General features: G+C 38.6%; 1 protein-coding gene across 1 annotated transcript in view; it reads right to left on the reverse strand.

The window, feature by feature from the left end:
• TOP1 (DNA topoisomerase I) overlaps window positions 1–20,270 on the reverse strand; it is a 95,152-nt gene that overhangs the window by 58,643 nt on the left and 16,239 nt on the right. The window contains exon 3 of the mRNA XM_032294939.1: window positions 2,915–3,017. Coding sequence (XP_032150830.1) covers window positions 2,915–3,017 — 103 coding nt within the window. The remainder of the gene's footprint in view (window positions 1–2,914; window positions 3,018–20,270) is intronic.

Raw genomic sequence — 20,270 nt, forward strand, 5'->3', positions numbered from 1 at the left:
ACAAAAACAGATACATAGACCAAATGAAACAGAACAGAGAACCCAGAAATAAAACCACACACCAACAGCCATGTAATCTTCAAGAAAGTCAACCAAAATAAGCAATGAGGAAATGACTCCCTACTCAATAAATGATGCTGGGATAAATGGCTGGTCATATGCAGAAGACTGAAACTGGACCCCTTCCTTATACCACATACAAAATCAATTCAAGATGGATTAAATACTTAAAAACTAAAACTATAAAAACCCTAGACAACAACCTAGGCAATACCATTCTGGGCATAGGAATGGCAAAGATTTCATGGCAAAGATGCCAAAAGCAATTGCAACAAAAGCTAAAAATGACAAATGGGATCTAGTTAAACTTTATCAACAGAGTTAACAGACAACCTACAGAATGGGAGAAAATATTCACAAACTATGCATCTGACAGGTCTAAGATCCATCTAAGGAACCTATACAATCCAACAAGCAAAAAACAAGTAACCCCATTAAAAAACAGGCAACAAAAGACACGACCAGACATTTCTCTAAAGATGACAGTGGCCAACGAATGTATGAAAAAATGTTCCACATCACTAGTCATCAGAGAAATGCAAATCAAAACCAATGGCTATCAAAAAAATGAAAAAAAAAAAACAAAAAAAACAAAAAAAACCAAAAAAAAAAAAACCAGCAGATGCTGGCAAGGCTGCAGGGAAAAGGGAACACATATACACTGTTGATGGGAATGTAAATAAGTTCAGCCACTGGGGAAAGCACTTTGGAGATTTCTCAAAGAACTTAAAAAACACAACTACAAAAAACAACACAACACAACACTTTGGAGATTTCTCAAAGAACTTAAACACAACTACAAAAAACAACACAACACAACACAAAAAGACACATGCACTCGCATGTTCACTGCAGCACTATTCTCAATAGCAAATACCACGGAATACTATATGGTCATAAAAAAAGAATTGAATCATGTCCTTCGCAGCAACATGGATGTAAATGGAGGCCATTATCCTGAGCAAATTAAGGCAGGAACAGAATAGCAAATACCACATAGTCTCACTTACAAGTGGGAGCTAAACGTTGGGTGCTCCTGGGCCCCTTCCTTACACTGCATACGAAAATCAATTCAAGATGGATTAAATGCTTAATACCTAAAACTATAAAAACCCTAGACGATAACCTGGGCAGTATCATTCTGGGCTTAGATATAATAGCAGTACCATTGCTATTATATGGCAATAACAGACACTGCAGACTACTAGAGCAGGGAGGGTGGTAAGGGTTGAAAAACTAATTGTTAGGTTCTATGCTCAGTACCTGGGTGACACAATCATTTGTACCTAAACCTCAGCATCACAGCAATATACCCAGGTAACAAACTTCCCTGTATGTAACCTCTGAATCTAAAATAAAACCTGAAAATCTTAAGTAAATAAATAAAGTAGAAAAGTAGACACTAAAAAAAAGAAAAAGAAAGGAAACAAAGTATATTCTAATATTGTTGGGTGGAAAAAGCCTATAAATGTCAATTAGATCAAGTTGGTTGATACGGTTCAAGTCTTCCATATCCTTAATGATTTTCTGTCTACTTGGACTAAAAATTATTGAGAAAGAGGTAGTAAAATCTCTGATCATAATTATGAATTTTTATTTCTCTTTGCAGCTCCATCAGATTTGCTTCATGTATTTATAACTGCTATGTTCTCCTAACTGGTCCCTTTGTATCATTATGCAATGAACGATCTTTTTATCATATTAATAACTACCACAGAGCTATATTCTTTGCTCTATGGTAGTTATTAATATGAGCTAGACAACTATAAACTAGAAAAGAAAAGATGCAGAATAGACTCAACTACTGAGATTAAAATTTACCAGAATATTGAAAATGCAAACTAGATAATCAAGTGATAAGAAATGAGTAAGGAATAGGGGGAAAAGGCAACAGCCATGATACATGATTCCCAAAGAAATGTTCCCAGTAGAGAAAATTAAATCTGGTAATTTTAATGATTCAGGAAAAAAAAAACAAAAACAGACTTATAAAGCAATTCTCACTTTAACTTGTCTATAGACAATAAGTTAATAAGGAAGTTTTAAGGAACTTTAGGATGGAGACACTTGTTCCATTGTATGACAGATCTTTGCATTCCCTAACAAAGCTCAGGCCACTATGGGAATGGGAATACCATATGGCTTTCTCAAAAACAACCGTCTTTAAATCAGAATGGAAGTGCAAGTCCTCATTTTCAATAACTAGATTTAACCACTTGCCTCCTACACCAAAAAATGGGAGCAAGATGAACAAGAAAAACATCTTCTTGAGGTCTGCATCCCAGAAGGCAGCACTACTGAGTTTCATTTATACTGGTGACTGGAGGCTTTTGTGGGAGCTGAACTCCTCTGATAACATGATGAAAGCTAGGAATAGTCTCTCCAGGAAATCTCATGTACTCAACCATTTGCATATAATTTCAGGGGCTAACAGACCATGGAAGCCTAAGTTAGGAATTTTTAATGTAAACGCTTTAAAGTATACAAAGAAGAAGAAAAAATCAGGTCTCAAATCCAGTTACGTTTTATCAAGGCAAGCTTGCTACAGACTTGATTAAATGCCATCATGTGTGACAATGAATACTCACCTATCTTAGTGAAAAACTGTATTTTTAATGAGGTATAAATTAAAAGCAAATTTAACATACTTGCTTTATACATCTTGATCTGAACAATGGCATCCCATGTAAGGTCTAAATCAGGGCCATGCAATTAGCAACTCTAGGATCAAATACAGTTTTCTACTTACTTTGCTATCTATACTCTTCATCTGTAGCTCAAGTTCAGACCTATTCCAGGTAAGCCAAGCAATGGCCAACCCACTGCTGAATGAGAGACTTGATTCCACCCTTACCTGTTGCTATGCTTGGACTTTTCACGGTCCTTCTCCTTGTCCTTCTTGTGTTCTTTGTGCCGATGTTCTCGATCTTTGTGTTTATCTTTGTGTTTATGAGAATCTGCAACCATAAGAGATGAGTCAGTTAAGAGGAGTCATGAGCTATCTTTTGTATGCCTACCTTGACAAGCTGGTCAAGAAGTACAGTGACAGGATTCAAATGGCATGGCAGGCATAATAGCACATGCCACTGAAAAAAAAGCTTTCACAAAGAAGCCCAGACAAAGCATCCCATTAGCCTGCTTCTACAATCAAAACATGTTACTAATATGGGAAGGATGAGGAAATGAGAGCCAATTCTACTATGAAAAGAAGCCAGTTTGGCATTTTTCTCCCTAGCCGTAGTGCTACTAAGCCTGACCTATAAATGATAACAAAGGGGTAAAACTTGAACACTGACTCTAAAGATCAGGTGTTTTAACTTCTGAAAAATTCAAACCTCAAGAGTTATGTTTATAAATGAACATTCATAAGGTATAATTTCTAAACAATAAAATACTGTCAGCCCTCCACATTTACGGGTTCAGCACCACAGATTCAGACATTTGCAGACTGAAAATATTCAAGGAAAAAAAATATTAATAACAAAGACAACCCCAAAATGCACCCCCCCCCCCCCAAAAAAAAAAAACTACATAGTTACACTGTATTCGGTAGTATAAGTAATGTGGTGATGAGTTAAAGTATATATGATTGTGTAGGTTATATGCAAATACTGTGCCATTTTATATCCAAAAGCTTCAACATCTGCAAATTTTGGTATACTCGGCGCAGGGGGTAAGGTGGTCCTGGAACCAATACCCTACAAATATTAAGAAATAACTACATACACATCTCAAAGACACCGTGTGATATGCCTGACAAACACACAGGTGCAATCCCCACTACAATAAAGATTTAGAACAAGTCCATCACCTCAGGAAGTTTCCTGTGTGCTCCTTCCAGGTCATTCCCCACATTCCACTCCTTGCCTAAAGGAAGCACTGATCTGATCATGCTATAGATTAGATCTGTCTAGATTTCTAGATTTCATGTAAACAACATCATATAAGATTTATTCTTGTGTCTGATTTCTTTCTCTCAGCATAACATTTGTGACATTCATCCATGTTGTTGGATATACCAGCTGTTGGTTCCATTTTATTGCTGAGTGGCGTTACATTGCATGGATATACAGTAACTTACCCACATTCACTTGCCAGACATTTTAGTTGTTTCCAGGCATTGGTTATTATTTATCTGCTACAAACATTCATATACAAATATTTCTGTAGACATGTTTTCATTTCTCTTGGGTACACACTTAGGAGAAAAGTTACTGGGTAATATAAAAAATGTATGTTTGACTTTATAGGAAATTGCCAAAGTGTACCATTATATATCCCCATCAAAAGTTCATTAATGTTCCAATTGATACAAATTCTCACCAATATCTGATCTGTCTTTAATTTTAGCCATTCTAGCAGGTGTGAAGTGGTATCTCACTGTGGTTTCAATTAACATATTTCTGATGATTAAAAGATGTTTAGTGACAAGCATCTTTTCGTGTGCTTTTTGGCCACTCATATATCTTCTTTGGTGAAGTTTCTGCTCAAATCTTTCCCGCAATATAGAAAACTCATTTGGTCTTCTTATTATCTTGGTATAAGAGCTCTTTATACATTCTGGATTACCAATTTTTTTTTGTCAGCTATATGAACTGTGAATATTTTCTCCCCAATATTTTATTGTTTTAATTTCTTAATGGTGTGTTTCAAAGAGCAAAAGTTTTAAATTTTGATCAAGTCCATTTCATCAATTTTCCTTTTTAGGGTCTGTATGTTTTGTGCCTCAAGATATCTTTACCTACTCAAGGGCCACACAGATTTTTTCTCTCTCTCTTTTGGGTGGAAAGGCAGGGAAAGACTCTCATTTTCTTATATCACGATGTTGTGCAGGCTGGTCTCAAACTCCTGGGCTCAAGCAATCCTCCTGCCTCAGCCTTTGGAATGGCTGGGATTACAAGGGCATACCACCATCTTATTTATTTATTTTCTAGCAGTTTTACAGCAGTAAGGGCCAGGGTTCATTTTTTTCTAATCAATAAAGATGTCAAGTTGTTCTAGAACCATTTATTTTTAACTTTTAAGTTCAGGGGTACATGTGCAGGTTTGTTATACAGGTAAACTTGTGTCATGGGGGTTTGTTGTATAGATTATTTCATCACCCAGGTTTTAAGCCTAGTACCCACTAGTTATGTTTCCTGATACTCTCCCTCCTCTCTTCCTCCACCATCCAAAAGGCCCCTGCGTCTGCTGTTCCCCTGTATGTGTCCATATGTTCTCACAATTTAGCTCCCACTTGTAAGTGAGAACATGCAGTATTTGGTTTTCTGTTCCTGTGTTACATTTGCTAAGGGTAATGGCCTCTAGTTCCATCCATGTTCCTGCAAAGGACACAATCTCATTCCTTTTTATGGCTGCAGAGTATTCTGTAGGGTATATGTGCCACATTCTTTTTTTATCCAATCTACCACTGATGGACATTTAGGTTGATTTCATGTCTCTGCTATTGTGAATAGCCTAGCACCAATTTTTAAAAGATGGCCCTTTCTCCATCAAATTGTCTTGGCCTTTTCAAGTGGCCATATAATTACAGGTCTATTTCTGGACCCTCTATTCTAACCTTACACAAACACACACTATCTTGACTACAGAAGTCTTTGATACTCCGCTTTTCAAGAGGTGTAACCTAACTCCCCTCCCCTTGAGTGTGGGCTGGACACAGTGACTCATTCCTAACAAATAGGATAAAGTGGAAATGTCAGGGAGCAACTTCCCACACTAGGCCATAAAAGGCATTAGATCTTCCTTTCTGCTCTCTCCTTGCTCTAGGGAAGGCCACTGACACACTGTTGTGTACTCATTCAGAAGCCCTCTGGAAAGGCCCATGTAGTAAGAAACTCAAGCTTCCTGCCAGTAGCCATGTGAATGAGCCATCTTGGAAGTGGAACTTCTAGTCTAAATTAAGTCTTCAAATGACTACAGCCCTGGCTGACATACTGACTGCAATCTACAGATGCTCAGCCAAAGGCACCCAGATAAACTGCTTCTGGATTCCTGACTCACAGGAACTACATGAGAAAGTAAATGTCTGTTATTTTAAGCTGTTATATTTTGAGGTAACAAGTTTTACAGCAATCAATTAATAATGTATAGGCAATGTGTCTTCATCCCATTACTGGCTCACAGCAAAGGAAACCACATGTGTCATAATCTGCTGAGCATCTATTCTGTGCCAGGCCCTGGGGAAATAGTAAACTGCATGACTGTAGTACTAACTATAAGAAATCCTCATCCTACAGAGATGGGAAAAACAAAATCATATGGTGTCAGAAGTAGGATTTGAACTCAATCTTCCATGTAGCATACAGAACCCTTCAACTTCTAAAAACCTAGAGTCTATAATCTTAAAATGCTAAGCTGATTCACGTAAGGTTATTGGCCCATTTACATGATAGCAATACCCCATTACTTCTGCCTCAAACCAAACGCTCATGGCTAAAATTGTAATAATGACAATACATGGACCAACACTACAATCTGGAATAAAGCATGTGTCATGTAATTTTGTTTACAGCCCAGATTCAATAAACAAGCCTCAGAATATTAAGATTTGCTAATATGGCCCTAGGGTATAGCAAGGACATCACATTAAAAAAAATTACTCTGTGTAATTCAACAAATGCATAAATATATATGAAGAAGACTGGAATATAGACATCAAAATATTAAAAGCAGTTAGGGTAGTCAATTTATGAGTAACTTGAGTTTTTGTGCCTATACTTCATCTTGTTTTTTGTTTTTCCCTACAATAAATTACTTGTATAGTAAAAAATGGACCAAGTTTAAAAAAATTATTTTGACAAATACTAGTGTGCATAAGGAAAATTTGCTTAAATCACTAAAAGCTCTAAACTTAAAAAGGAAATTAAGTAAAGGATAAACAAAGTAATTCCAGGTAGGTTTCAGATAACAGTCTGTCAATAACTTTTTTTTTTTTGGGAGACAGAGTCTTGCTCTGTCACCCAGGCTGGAGTACAGTGGTAGGATCTCAGCTCACTGCAACCTCCATCTCCAGGGTTCAAGCAAATCTCCTGCCTCAGCCTCCTGAGTAGCCGAGTCTACAGGTGCATGCTGCCATGCCTGGCTAATTTTCTGTATTTTAGTAAAGACAAGGTTTCACCATGTTGTCCAGGCCGGTCTCAGACTTCTGAGCTCAGGCAATCCACCTGCCTCAGCCTCCCAAAGTGCTGGGATTACAGATGGGAGCCACCACACCCAGCCACATTTTTCTTTTTAATGCACAAAATTTCAAAACTGATTTTAAAGCCAGGTCCTCAGATCTTTTAAAGCAACTGCTATCTAAAAATGCAAAACAAAAATGTCTGGTGAAAAACTCAGGGCTGTGGCTCATCAATCTCATTTATACAAATAAGACCTAGGTTAAAGATCTGAACCCGAGAATTCCTATTTTAAAGGAGTGGGTGAGCACAGTGGCTCATGCATACAATTTCAACACTTTAGGAGGCCGAGGTGGGAGGCTCACTTTAGGCCAGGAGTTTGAGACCAGCCTGGGGAATATAGCAAGACCTCGTCTCTACAAAAGCTTTTTAAAAGATTAGTTGGGCATTGTAGTGCACCTGTAACCCTGGCTGAGGGTGAGGTGGGAAGACTGGTTGGGCAGAGAATTTTAAAGATGGAGCTGCAATTACACCACTGCACTCCACCTAGGCTGCAGAGCAAGACCCCCTCTCTAAAATACAAATAAAAGTGGTATGTGTGCTGTGAGAGGTGTCAAAAAGTATATTACACGGCAACTTCTTCAAATATCTTAAAGACTATTATATTGTATATTATATAAATTTTCTCAGTAAATTTATAATTTCTGAGTAAATATAAATTTATATTACTGCTGAGAAATGATAGGGAGGCAAATTGGGGTCAGTACAAAAGAGCTAACCATAAACAGAATGGGATGCCTTTTGAACACTGAAAGCATTTAAACAAACTAATAACCAACTGCTGGCGAAACTGTAGCGATCATCTGCAATAGATGAACTGACAAATTAAAGAATCTCTGAAGATCAATACTGAAGTACTTCCATGTAAATGATGCCTGTAATCTGCTTATAATAGTCTCTGTGGGGCAGTGGAGGGGGGCGGGGAACCAAGAGATATGGGGATAAATAAAACTCGACTGGCAAAAGGTTGATAATTACTAAAGTTGAGTGACATACATGGGAGTTCATTATAATTCTCTATGAGTATGCTTGAAACTTTACATAAGAAAAAGTTAAACATTATCTCTAAGCTTCTTCCTTTCCAACCCTTCATTTTTTTGTTATTATTATATGAAGGTGTACGGCAAGAAGACTGGCCTAGTTCCAAAATAAGCTTTGTGTTAAGGAACAGTAAGAGATAAAAGTAAAAGCAAAATAACTAGCTAGAGGGTTCTGAAGCAGTCTATAAAAAGTGATAGTAAAGGAACTGAGAAGGAAGGAAAAAATGTAAAAGCACATTTGGGAAATTGGAAGTCGAACCCAGTTCCAGGAACTCACTGCTAAGTGTAATAAATACAGTGTAATAGAGTCAGAGGAAGTCTTTATGTCCAGGTGACTGGGGGAACAAGGGGCCTTGGCAAAAACAAGAAAGTTGTGCAGAACAAAGACGGCGAGAAAATACTGGAGAAACGATGGACCGGTCTCAGCCATACTGTATCTAAGATAACAATGGGACATCTAACTAAAGATGTTGATCAGAAGAGACACCAGTAAGTGAAAAAAATAAAGCCAATAAGGACATACAGATCTACATTCCTCATGGTGAAAATGTTTTTGGAGAGAGCATACTATGGCCTTGAAGATTACTTTCAGCATATACTTTTTTCCCCCTTAACTGGAATTCATCTCATAGTGTTATTTAAAATGTCTTAGAGGAAGGACCCTGCCACTTCAAGCACGTGTTAAGTGTAAAAAGAAATGTGTTGAACTTGATTGATAGATATGAAAGATGCAAACCATGCATATTAAATCATCAGAAAACTTAATTCGTTGTGAATTCGGGTCAACTAATGCTTTCTAATAACAAAAATTTTAATTTCTCGTGAAAATTTTAGATGAAGACATGGGAGGAAGCCTCCTGAAATAAAGTAGTCTTAAGAAAACAGGAGACTTAACAGCAACTAACTCCTTTCACTGTAACTTAACTGGAGTTGCTCCCTAAGTACAGATAAGTAAACAAATAGAACAGGAATCAACATCTTTTGTTATTGTTACCTAAAGTATTCCCCAGGGTTTAAAGAGCAATTAAATAAAGAAGCTTCCAACTAACAAAAGGAGTGTCTGTCTTTTCCCGCTGTAGGAATAGGTGCTGGCTAGTCTTACACAAGGACTTGAGGATTAATGTGGGGGGAAAAAATCTTTTGCTACTGAATTCAAAAATATATTCTGAGGGCTAATTCAATTTAAAACCAAATATATTCATGTCCAAAGCATCCTGCTAAAGACTCACCAGACAAGGACTCTGCTCTCAAGGAGTTTGCAATCCATTAAGGTAATTATGATATGATCTCAAGTAGCTTGCTACCCAAGGCACACAAGAGAAAAGGACACTAATACAAGTGCCAGCACCATGCTAGGTGCTTACAAACACTATCTCAACTCAAGTTTCTTACCACTCTTATGATAGTGAAATAGTCTCATTTCACAAAAGATAATAATAGGTAGGTGTATTAGTCCGTTCTCACGATGCTAATAAAGACACATCCAAGACTGGGTAATTTATAAAGGAAAGAGGTTTAATTGACTCACAGTTCCACAGGGCTGGGAAAGCCTCAGGAAACTTACAATCAAGGTGGAAGGGGAAACAAACAGGTCCTTCTTCAAATGGCATGGCGGCAGCAAGGAGAAGTGTGAAATAAAGCAGGGTGGAGAGGGAGGTGGAAGCCCCTTATAAAACCATCAGACCTTGTGAGAACTCACTATCATGAGAACAGCTTGGAGGTAACTGCCCTTGTGATTCAATTACTTCCAACCGGGTCTCTCCCACAACATGTGAGGATTACAGGAACTACAATTCAACATGAGATTTGCATGGGAACACGGCCAAACCATATCAGTATCCTTTACTAAAATGTATATTCTGTGCAAGGAAGTATTACATATATCACCTCTAACTTTTACAACTCTGGGTGGTATCGATTTCCTCAAATCTAAGATACTTTTTGCCTCATTTTAACATCTCTGAAAAGAAGGTGCAACTACTTGGTATAACTCCCATGAATGAAGAATTTGGCAAAATCTAACAAACTCACACGCTCTCCCTCTTTTAATCCAGCAATCCATGTCTAACAATTTAGCCTAAAAACACCACAAGGTGTATCCGGAGAAATAAGTGGATGATGACAAAGTTAAGAGGCAGTACTTTTAACAAGTGACAGGGAAACAAAGGAGGCAGAATATAGAGTGGTAGATAAAGGGAATAGCAAAAGGTTTAAGAAAAAATGTCTTTAGGAAAATATTTTGAAGAATTCTAACAGAATTTCTCTATTCTCAACTTTCAGAATACATCTGTGATGTCGTAAGTGTGTAAATGTTTTAAATAAGCATACTTTTACAATAAAAAGGCAGAAAACTTACCCTGGTCTTTGTAATACATGAAGGCAAAGAAAACAAGTCAGCAGGGAAAAACTCTAATTTTAGACTTGCTGGAATGCATTAAAATTCTCCTTCTGTTCTCAAAATTCCAAATGTCAAATGATTGACATTAGTAACAGTTTCTATTGCATTGTTATGTTCCTGTATTTAGAAACTATGTAAACTTTTTATAAAGGTAATAGACATTTTCCAAATGAAGCATGTGGGTACCATTACTTCCACGTCTCTTACATGATAGCAAGATTTTCTGTTTTTCTGTCCTGTTGCTATTTTCCAGTAGGCACAGTAAGGCAGTAGGATTACTTAATTTATGGTCATTTGTGGGGGGAAAAAGTCATAGGAGTAAAAATACTAAATCTAGGTTAACTGCCTCCTTGTTTCAAGGTGAAGAGTAAAATACAATGAGATAAAACAGCCTGGTTCCACCAACGAACAAGGTGAAATAAAGACCCTGGATCCAAGAGTGGCAGTTAGTCAACATAGGCTTCCTGGAGGATGCTGTTTGAGCCAAGTCTTACTGAAAGCTAAGAGGGAGTTAGCAAGACAAAGGAAGGTGAAAGGACATTCTTGGCAGATGTGCTACACTGCAGCAAGAAATGAGCTGCAACAGCCAGCTATTTATTACTATCATTGCTGAAAAATTAATCCTTTCCTGAATGAGCAAAATGAAGTGAGACATACTTCTCCCAGCTAGGAAATAGGAGAGTTGACTGTTTTCAGGAGCATATTAAAAAATAAAATCCCAGAGTTATGTTTATCTACCTAAAGCCATGTATCCAAAGCAGGTTGTTTGTTTGTTTTAGACAGAGTCTCACTCTGTTGTCCGGGCCAGAGTGCAGTGGTGCAATCTCAGCTCACTGCAACCTCAGCCTCCAAGGTTCAAGCGATTCTCCTGCCTCGGGCTCCCGAATTGCTGGGACTACAGGCGCATACTGCCATGCCCAGCTAATTTTTGTATTTTTGTAGAGATAAGGTTTCACCATGTTTATCAGGCTGGTCAAACTCCTGACCTCAAATGATCCATCCGCCTTGGCCTCTAAAAGTGCTGGGATTAGAGGCATGAGCCGCCATGCCTGGCCCTTTTTCTTTTAAAAAAAGTTACAGATAATACTCCTACTTCTTATAACTCTAGAGTCCTAGTTCTCTCCTTAGATAGAAAGGAAACAAAATATACAGGAATAAGGAACTCAATATCAAATAAATCCAACAAAGTTTGATCCAACTGTTAAAAACATTCCTGAAAGCTTGCCTAATCACAAAATGACAATGAAGCTGCAGATGTGGAAACCAAGTACAGGGTCAACACCAAGTGGTCAAATCAATGTCACATCAGGCATATATGAGACAGAAAGTTCATTCTCCATAGGGAAACCAGACAAATACACAAATTATGTGAAGGAAAGAAATAACCAATACTTTGTTAATCATGTTCAAACATCATCAATACAAAGGACCATGACCAAACCCTAATGTGATACAGACATGGCAGAGCAGCACAGAAGTCCCCTTTATGGACCTCTGAAGGAAGCTGGAGAAAGAAGACTAGTTCAGCAGTGACAAATATCTTATTCAAAATCCTTGTTCTATCACTTAGTGTATGACCTTAGCTAAAAAATCACTTTATTACTAGATCTATGAGAAGGTAGCATAGATCAGTAGTAAAGAGCTTCAAATCTCTCTTATACTAGTCTGTCATATACTAGATACCCATGACCTTAGTAAATTTGCTTATCTTACAAATGAAGAAACTCCAGCTCAGAAAATTTCAGTGATTTTAAATAATTTTATTTTGAAAGTCAATCAATATTTGTGTATGGCTGTAACAGAACTCTTGGCTAATCTCCAAGAAATTATAAACATGTTGACAACTGTCAATGAGGTACAATCATTCCTGAACCACCTCCTTGATTACTTTACATAGAACTGAACTGAGCTTTCTCAATCATTTCATACAACTTAGTCAGTTGGATATTTGCATTTGAGGCAGCAACCATACCCATTCACTACGCCCAACCAGCCAGCAACTGAGAAATGCTGTCTGATTTTCTTTCCCATACTGAGATCCAGGAAAGAAAAGCACTTATGAAAAAGGAAGTAAAACTTTGGCCTACTCTAACAAATCTGTACCAAAAAGCATAAAGAACTTACGGGTTTTAAGGAAGACAATGTGAAGGAAGGCACTGTTAATGCTATAGCATTCCCATGCAGAAGCACATTTGCCTGTTTCGCTGTGGTCAGTAGGTGGCTGACCACAGTGTTGCCAATCTTATTCTACCTGGCATCTCTAAACTCAATCCAAGCATAAACATTTACTCTTTCTTAAGAGAGAAGAGGCTAAGTCATCAGCACAGAATACTGATTGTTTTTATCAACTATTCCATGATCTTAAAGCTTTTAGGGTAATGAGATCAAGGCAGGAAAGAAGAGTCCTTTGCTTCCCTTAAACAAAGGGAGAGAGCTTTCTGATATAAAGGAGACTCTCTGCCATGTTTTGACCCAGTTCCCTTTACACTGCTTTTAGATGATAGATTTGAGACTTAGGGCAGCTGTATAATATGACAGGCTCCTCCTTCACAGATAATCATCAAGTCAAGTGTGTGGGGGATGGAGGTGGGGCACAGTTATACAACCAAAACCTACCTTCTCCAAAAAGACACTCACAATACAACTTTTGTCAAAGATAATCTCTGCTCTTCTCTAACATGTAAATATACAACCAGTGCATAAGGAAAGTGAACACAATGGGCGAAAAAATTATTTAAAGAAAATATTTATCACCTCATTATTAAAACTCTTCCACTGGGATAAACCCTTACATCTTTTACTTCCTCCCTGACTTTTGAACCCGTATCACATCCCCAAAAGCAAGAGTTTTAACAAAATCAACATTCTCTTTAACACTCTCTACCCAGTATGTTCTAATACTTTTAAGAAAAAACCGTTTTTGTCTAGGACAGATAACAAGCTGGTGTTGAGTGATAATAGACTGGCATCCGGGAGTGCGGTAAATATAAGGGGTATATGAATCTCCCCAGGAACTTAATGCAAAACTAAAGGCAGTGAGAGAAACCGAAAACGTGTCATCATTAAAAGGGGAATGGGTTGAAGAGTAAAAGCAAGTATCCCCAACTGTTGGGGGAGAGGGAAAGGCATGTTTCTTTTTACTCCTCAAATTCAGACTATACCAATGTTAGTCCAGTTTCAATCCAGGAAACCCTGTTTGTGATCCATCTTAATGGTGGCTGGTTTCAATTTGTAGCCTACGGAAGAATTCTTATCACTATTTTACAGCAATTCTCAAGAACATTTCCAAAATTCCAGGGCATAGTTAATAGCCTTTCAAAGTAAGCAGGACAGAGACTGTTTCTGGCTAAAGGCTCAAAGAGCTCTGGAATTTAAAAGGAAAGAACACTGCTGGTAGGATTCAGCTCTAAAGAAACCCTTAAAAAACTGAAGAGAATGAGGGCCAGGCAGTGGCTCGCCATGCCTGTCATCCCAGCATGAGGCCAAGGCAGGTGGATCATCTGAGGTCAGGAGTTCAAGACCAGCCTGACAAACATGGTGAAACCCCATCTCTATTAAAAATACAAAAATTAGCTGGGCGTGGTGGGGCACACCTTTAATCCTAGCTACTCGGGAGGCTGAGGCAGGAAAATCGCTTGAACCCGGGGGGTGGGGGCTTCAGCAAGCCGAGATAGTGCCATCGCACTTCAGCCTAGGCAACGAGAGAAACTCCGCCTCAAAACAAAACAAAACTAAAGACTGCGAGAAGAGACTAATAACATTTCTCATTTTTAAAGTCCAAATGATCAGTTTTTCTCCCTAAATGTGCACTGCATATAAACAAGAATTCTTGTCATGGACAGACTTGTTCAGCATTGAAACTATGGGGTTTCTCCCATTAGAGACCTGATACTCTCAAGCTAAGCAAAGAAAAAAAAGGATCTCCAGCTGAGAAGGTGGCAGACAGAAGTATAAATAGTTCTGTTCATTCAAGTATTTACTGAGTGCCAGTTCAAAGTGTTGAAATACAACTCAGCCACAAAACTGAGTCCCTGCCCTCATCAAGTTTCACAATAAGCATAACACCCCCCTGACCCCATCCCAATAATACCAGCTGTTAAATGAATAACTTTGAAAAGGGAGGGGAAAAGGGTCCCCCTAACAGCCCAAGTTTCACTGGACTTGCCTCCATGAAGTTCCAGAATCAGTCTCTAATGTTACAGCTGGAAAAGACCCTCATAAGAAGTTATGAAGGCCAAGTTCAAGAAAAGGTCAAACTTAATTAAATGAAAGTTGCCAAGTATTTTGCAAAGTGTGGTCCTTCTCTTCAATATTCAAAACATACCATGCGAAACATAGAAGTGCATTGCATCGAAAGACTCGAGTTGCTCAAAGACCCAATTTTGTTATCATCTCTGCAACACAACTTAAAATTTCTAAAACCTGTCACTACAATTTCCAAAGTGCCCACGTGTTCAGAAGAAATGCCACAAACTGACTTAAAAACACTTCAAGAATTAGGTTCTTAAACATCAGCAGCTGTGTGAGATTAGTGGCCAGCTATTATCCTTAAAGGCTTTGCCACGGAAAAGACACACAAGAACGAGCCTATTGGTCTATTTTACGCCTCAAACTGACACACACAAAAAAAGGGTTAAATGGTCAGGGAAATGTTTTCTCTTCCAGTCCACTTTGGCATTTAAATTTCTTTTATGGCTTTACAACACCACAATTACCTTAATCTGTCTCTCCACAGGCCCTTCCTGTCTTATTTTACAACCTTCTCTCCCATCCTACTCCTTCCATTATGCTCCTTAAATTCAAGTTCATCTTCTTGTCTTCCTCAGGTTCTGATTTCCAGGGACCAATTAATTATATTTAAAAATAAAAAAAAGACTCAGACTTCAGTGACAGGACCGACAAACTGTCTTTCAGAAAAGTACGTTACTTGATCTACAAGAAGGTCTTCTGATCTGGAGATTCTAGGCTCAATTAAAGCCAGAACAGACTGTTCATTGTTTTATTATTATGCCAAAAACTAAATGACAGATTAACAAGTCAATTCCACTTTCTAACAGTCAGAAGCCATGCTTAGAACGACTGCTTTAATGCAATGTCCGGGGCGGGTGGGGGGGGGGGCCGGGGATTTAAATAACTTATTTCTCGCTTTGGGTCTCAGTTTTCTAATCTGTAAAATGACCTCTACTTACCCCTTACATGTCTGGTCACAAGAATTCTATGAATTTTAGAAACTGTCTTGGCCCACATGAAAGGAAAATAAATTTTTAATGCTTGAGTGTAGTGGTTCTCAAATATTCCTGTGTATGAGCCCTGGTACTTGGACTCATCCTCAGATATTTTAACACAAGATCTCCAGGTAACTATAATCCACTGTCCAGAATAATATTTTGAAGAAACCCTGCATTATTCCTATTCCTGAGTCTTCTGAGAAATATTCATACCAAATACCAGCCACCTACAAAAGTGGATGTGCTACTGATTTTATTTTCAGTTTCTACTTCAATTGGGTCTCTGTTCCTTTAAAAGGCAGGCATGTGCTGAGTCAGCCTCTGGGGAATTTTTTTTTTTTTTTTTAATTCATAGCCTAGACTATTGAGTTTCTACAATTGAGGAAGAAAGAGGTTGTTCTCACCTGCTACTCTTCCAACCCGTATTTGAGAGGAAGAAGGAAAAACACTTAAGAGGTGGCACAGCTATCCTAGCTTAGATAATAAGGAGGGAGTTAGTCAAGCTCTTTAAAATCCAAGTTTTCTTTGTTGTCTGGACACTAGTGGGTGGAGTCCTACTTAGAGAGACATAGGTAACTGAGTCCTGCCAGTGGGGCTCAGATGCCTTTGGGAGCGAAAGGCTATGTACCAAGAGTCCTGGCGAGCTTCCTATGATACCATACAAGCACATTCAATCAGATCCGCAAACTTTTTCTGTGAAGGGCCAGGTACTAAACAGTTGAGGCCTTGTAGACAATTCAAGTTCCATGCAAGTATTCATCTCTGCCACAGTAGCACAAAAACAACCACAGATGATGTGTAAATGAATAAGCATGGCTACATTCTAGTAAAACTTTATTTATGGACGCTGGAATTTGTATTTCACATGATTTTCCTGTGTCATGAAGTAATACTCTTCTTTCTTTTCCAACTACATTCTGAGAAATGTGTCATTAGGGTGATTTTGTCATGCAAACATCACAGTGTGCTTACACAAACTTAGATGCTATAGCCTACTACCACCTAGGCTGTATGGTATAGCCTGTTGCTCCTATGCTACAAACCTGTACAGCATGTTATAGTACTATAGGAAACTGTAACACAGTGTTAATTATTTGTGTAGCTAAACATATCTACAACATAGAAAAGGTGCAATAAAAATACCATCTATCTTATGGGACCATCATCATATATGTGGTCTATTGTTGACAGAAATGTTATGTGGCACATACCTAAATTTGAAAATACCAAAACCATTCTTAGTTCATGAGCCATACAAAAGCAGGTGTGGTTTGCAGAACACTGTGCTAGTATTAACTAGAAAGTATCCCCAATGTCGCCTGTAGAAAGATGTCTTATTCAAGCTTAGGGTCAAAATGAAGAATATCCTCCCTGATTTACCTACAACTCCTGTCTAACCCACCTCAGCTTTTGGCTTTTTCTCATCTCTCTTCTCTCCCTGCACACAGCCCATGAGTGGCCAATCAACTTAACTCGAAAGTGGTTAAAATCTACTGCCACTCTGCAAAACTAAGTAAGTCACATGAGAACTCTGAAGAGAGGCCAATGACTAGCCCACTGCTAATTCTGCTTCTTAGGCAGCAAACTGGTTAAATGTGTTATTTGTCTCTCTTAAGTGGGAACAACATCACATTTGTTTGCAAAATGCTAACCACTTCTGATGAAATTCCTTAGTAAATAGGCAGACTTCAGGGATCCTTATAAAATAAGGTTTTTAGTTAATCCATAGTTAACAAAAGATCCTTTTTCTTGAATACTCAAATAAGTTTTACTGATTTCTGGAATAACTGGCTCCAAGCACAAGCTGAACTGCTAAAAAATAAACTATCCAGGGGGCTTTGCTGCAAAGGCAAGCAAGCTTCCCTTAATAGGGAAAAAATTACACTAGTTAAAAGTGCAGCAGAGCCTGCAGTTAGTTTGTTAAGGACAAATCATAAATGAAGAGATGAGAGCCCCTAGTCTGATGGGTAATTCCACCACAGTCCAAACTTCTCAGGAGGCAACTAAGTCACACCAGGGACCCCTTTATCTTGTTTTGTGTCACAAGTAAGGACTCGGGCTGTGCCACTAACAGGCCTAGATTAGCCTCCCTGCTCTGTGGCTTAGTTACAACTACATAGCTTTGAGCTAGTTCCTTAAACTGTGAGCTTCAATTTCTTCAAAAGTAAATCAGCCCAGTTAACATTACTGGAAATAGTAACGTTAACTACCACAGGATTGATAAATATAAGTGTAGAATACTTAAGATGCTGCCGAGGGCATTAAAAATGTTCAAATATCAGCTATGTATTTCACTCCTATTCATTTTCTCCTTGCATCCACCCAAAACTGATCACAGCTTGAAGCTATACCTGGAGGAGTCTGGATCTCTTCCCAGTCCTTAAGCAATGTACTCTAGTTGGTATCTAAGACCTTACAATATATGACAGTAGTCCTCATAGTGCTCAAAGCTACAATCCGTGCCGGCACAGTGGCTCACACCTTTAATCCCAGCACTTTGGGAGACAGAGGCAGGCAGATTACAAGGTCAGAAGTTCAAGATCAGCCTGGCCGACATAGTGAAACCCAGTCTCTACTAAAAAAAAAAAAAAAATTAGCCAGGTGTGGTGGCGGGCACCTGTAATCCCAGCTACTCAGGAGGCTGAGGCAGGAGAAGCGCTTGAACCCAGAAAGCAAAGGTTGCAGTAAGCAGTGGGCCAATGGTGTGAGACTCAGTCTCAAAAAAAAAAAAAAAAAAAAAAAAAAAAAGCTACAATTCCATTTTGTTGTATCAGACTAATATGTCTAGCTAACTGTAAGCCAGATTACTTATAAGATGCAACCTACACTGGTCATGAGCATGCAAGTGAGAAGATAACCCCAGATGGCATACAGCAGCTGAGTTCTGATCTACTTTTACTATAAGCAACACCTTGCATGAGTCAGCCTCTTGGGTGCTATTTGGTAGTCTACAATCTACCACTTATAGTAGGACATTGACTTATTACTGATAACAATTTAACAAATAGAAATAAATTACCTTCTTGTTATAGGCAATATGCTAGAAATTTACAACTTCAAATGAAGTTGTGGGATAAAACCAACCACTTTAAAGGATACCAATCCATAAAGGTGTATATAAATTTAAGTTCATCTGTCTCATCAACTACAAAATAGACATAACCTACCCCAGCGGGTTGCTGAGATAAAATGAGAACTTAACTTCATTCAAAGGACCTTAAATTTTCACCTGTTAGCTCTAAGGGGTCAAATGAAAATGGACAACTGCCTGAACTTCCAACTGCTTTTGATAAACACAACTTTACTTACTAGTTATAAGTCCTCTTAGCATGTCACTCAGGATAAGACAATGTAGACATACTGAAGGAAGACTGTTATTCAAACTTATAACACATCAAATTCACATGTGTCTTTGGATTTTTAAATTCCAAGAGCCCCAATCACTCACATTCCAAGCAAAATCTAAACCACAGTCTCTTTGGTATTATCTAAATTTTGTCTAGAGCTGCGCTGTCCGAAATGGTAGCCACTAGCCACATGTGGCTAGTTTATATTTAAATTAAGTAAAATAAAATAATTACATTCTTTGATCCCACTTGTCACATTTCAAGGAGGCTCAAAAGCCTCATATGAGCCAGTTGCAGTGGCTCATGCTTGTAATCTTAGCATTTCGGGAGGCTGAGGCAGGCGGATCACTAGAGGCCAGTGTTTGACATAAGCCTGGCCAACAGGGCGAAACACCATCTCTACTAAATACAAAAAATTGCCTGAGTGTGATGGCCCATGCCTGTAATCCCAGCTACCGGGGGGCTGAGGGTTGAGCCTGGGAGGCAGAGGCTGCAGTAAGCTGAGATGGCGCCACTGCACTCCAGTATGGGTGACAGAGCAAGACTTGTCTCTCTCTCTCTCTCTCTCTCTCTCTCTCTCTCTCTCACACACACACACACACACACACACACACACACACACAAAAACCTCATATGGCTAACAGCTACCATACTGGACAGCACAAATATAAAACGTTTCCATCATAACAAAAAGTTCTTTTGGGTGAAATGATCCAGAACAATACTCTGCTTCCTAGCACTCTCCACTCTACCTGCTGAAGCCCCATCAAGGACCTTTTCCTTACATGGCACTGCACTATTCTGTGTGGTTCCCAGGCCTGGCTAAGCTGGCTGCCCAAAAGCAGCCTGCTTCTGCACAGAACCTCTGGAGAATCAGGCCCTCAATGAGCACCTGCCCAGAAAACATTTCAACGAGAAATTATTAGTCTGCCGAAGTGTAAGACAAAACTGAGACAGAGCAATTATTTTAAGCTTCAGGAGCATGGCAAACAAATCCCATTTTTACAAACTAACTTTGT

The sequence above is a fragment of the Sapajus apella genome, unplaced genomic scaffold (genome assembly GCF_009761245.1).
Source record: "Sapajus apella isolate SASKATOON/1434 unplaced genomic scaffold, GSC_monkey_1.0 scaffold33, whole genome shotgun sequence".
NCBI lineage: Eukaryota > Metazoa > Chordata > Mammalia > Primates > Cebidae > Sapajus > Sapajus apella.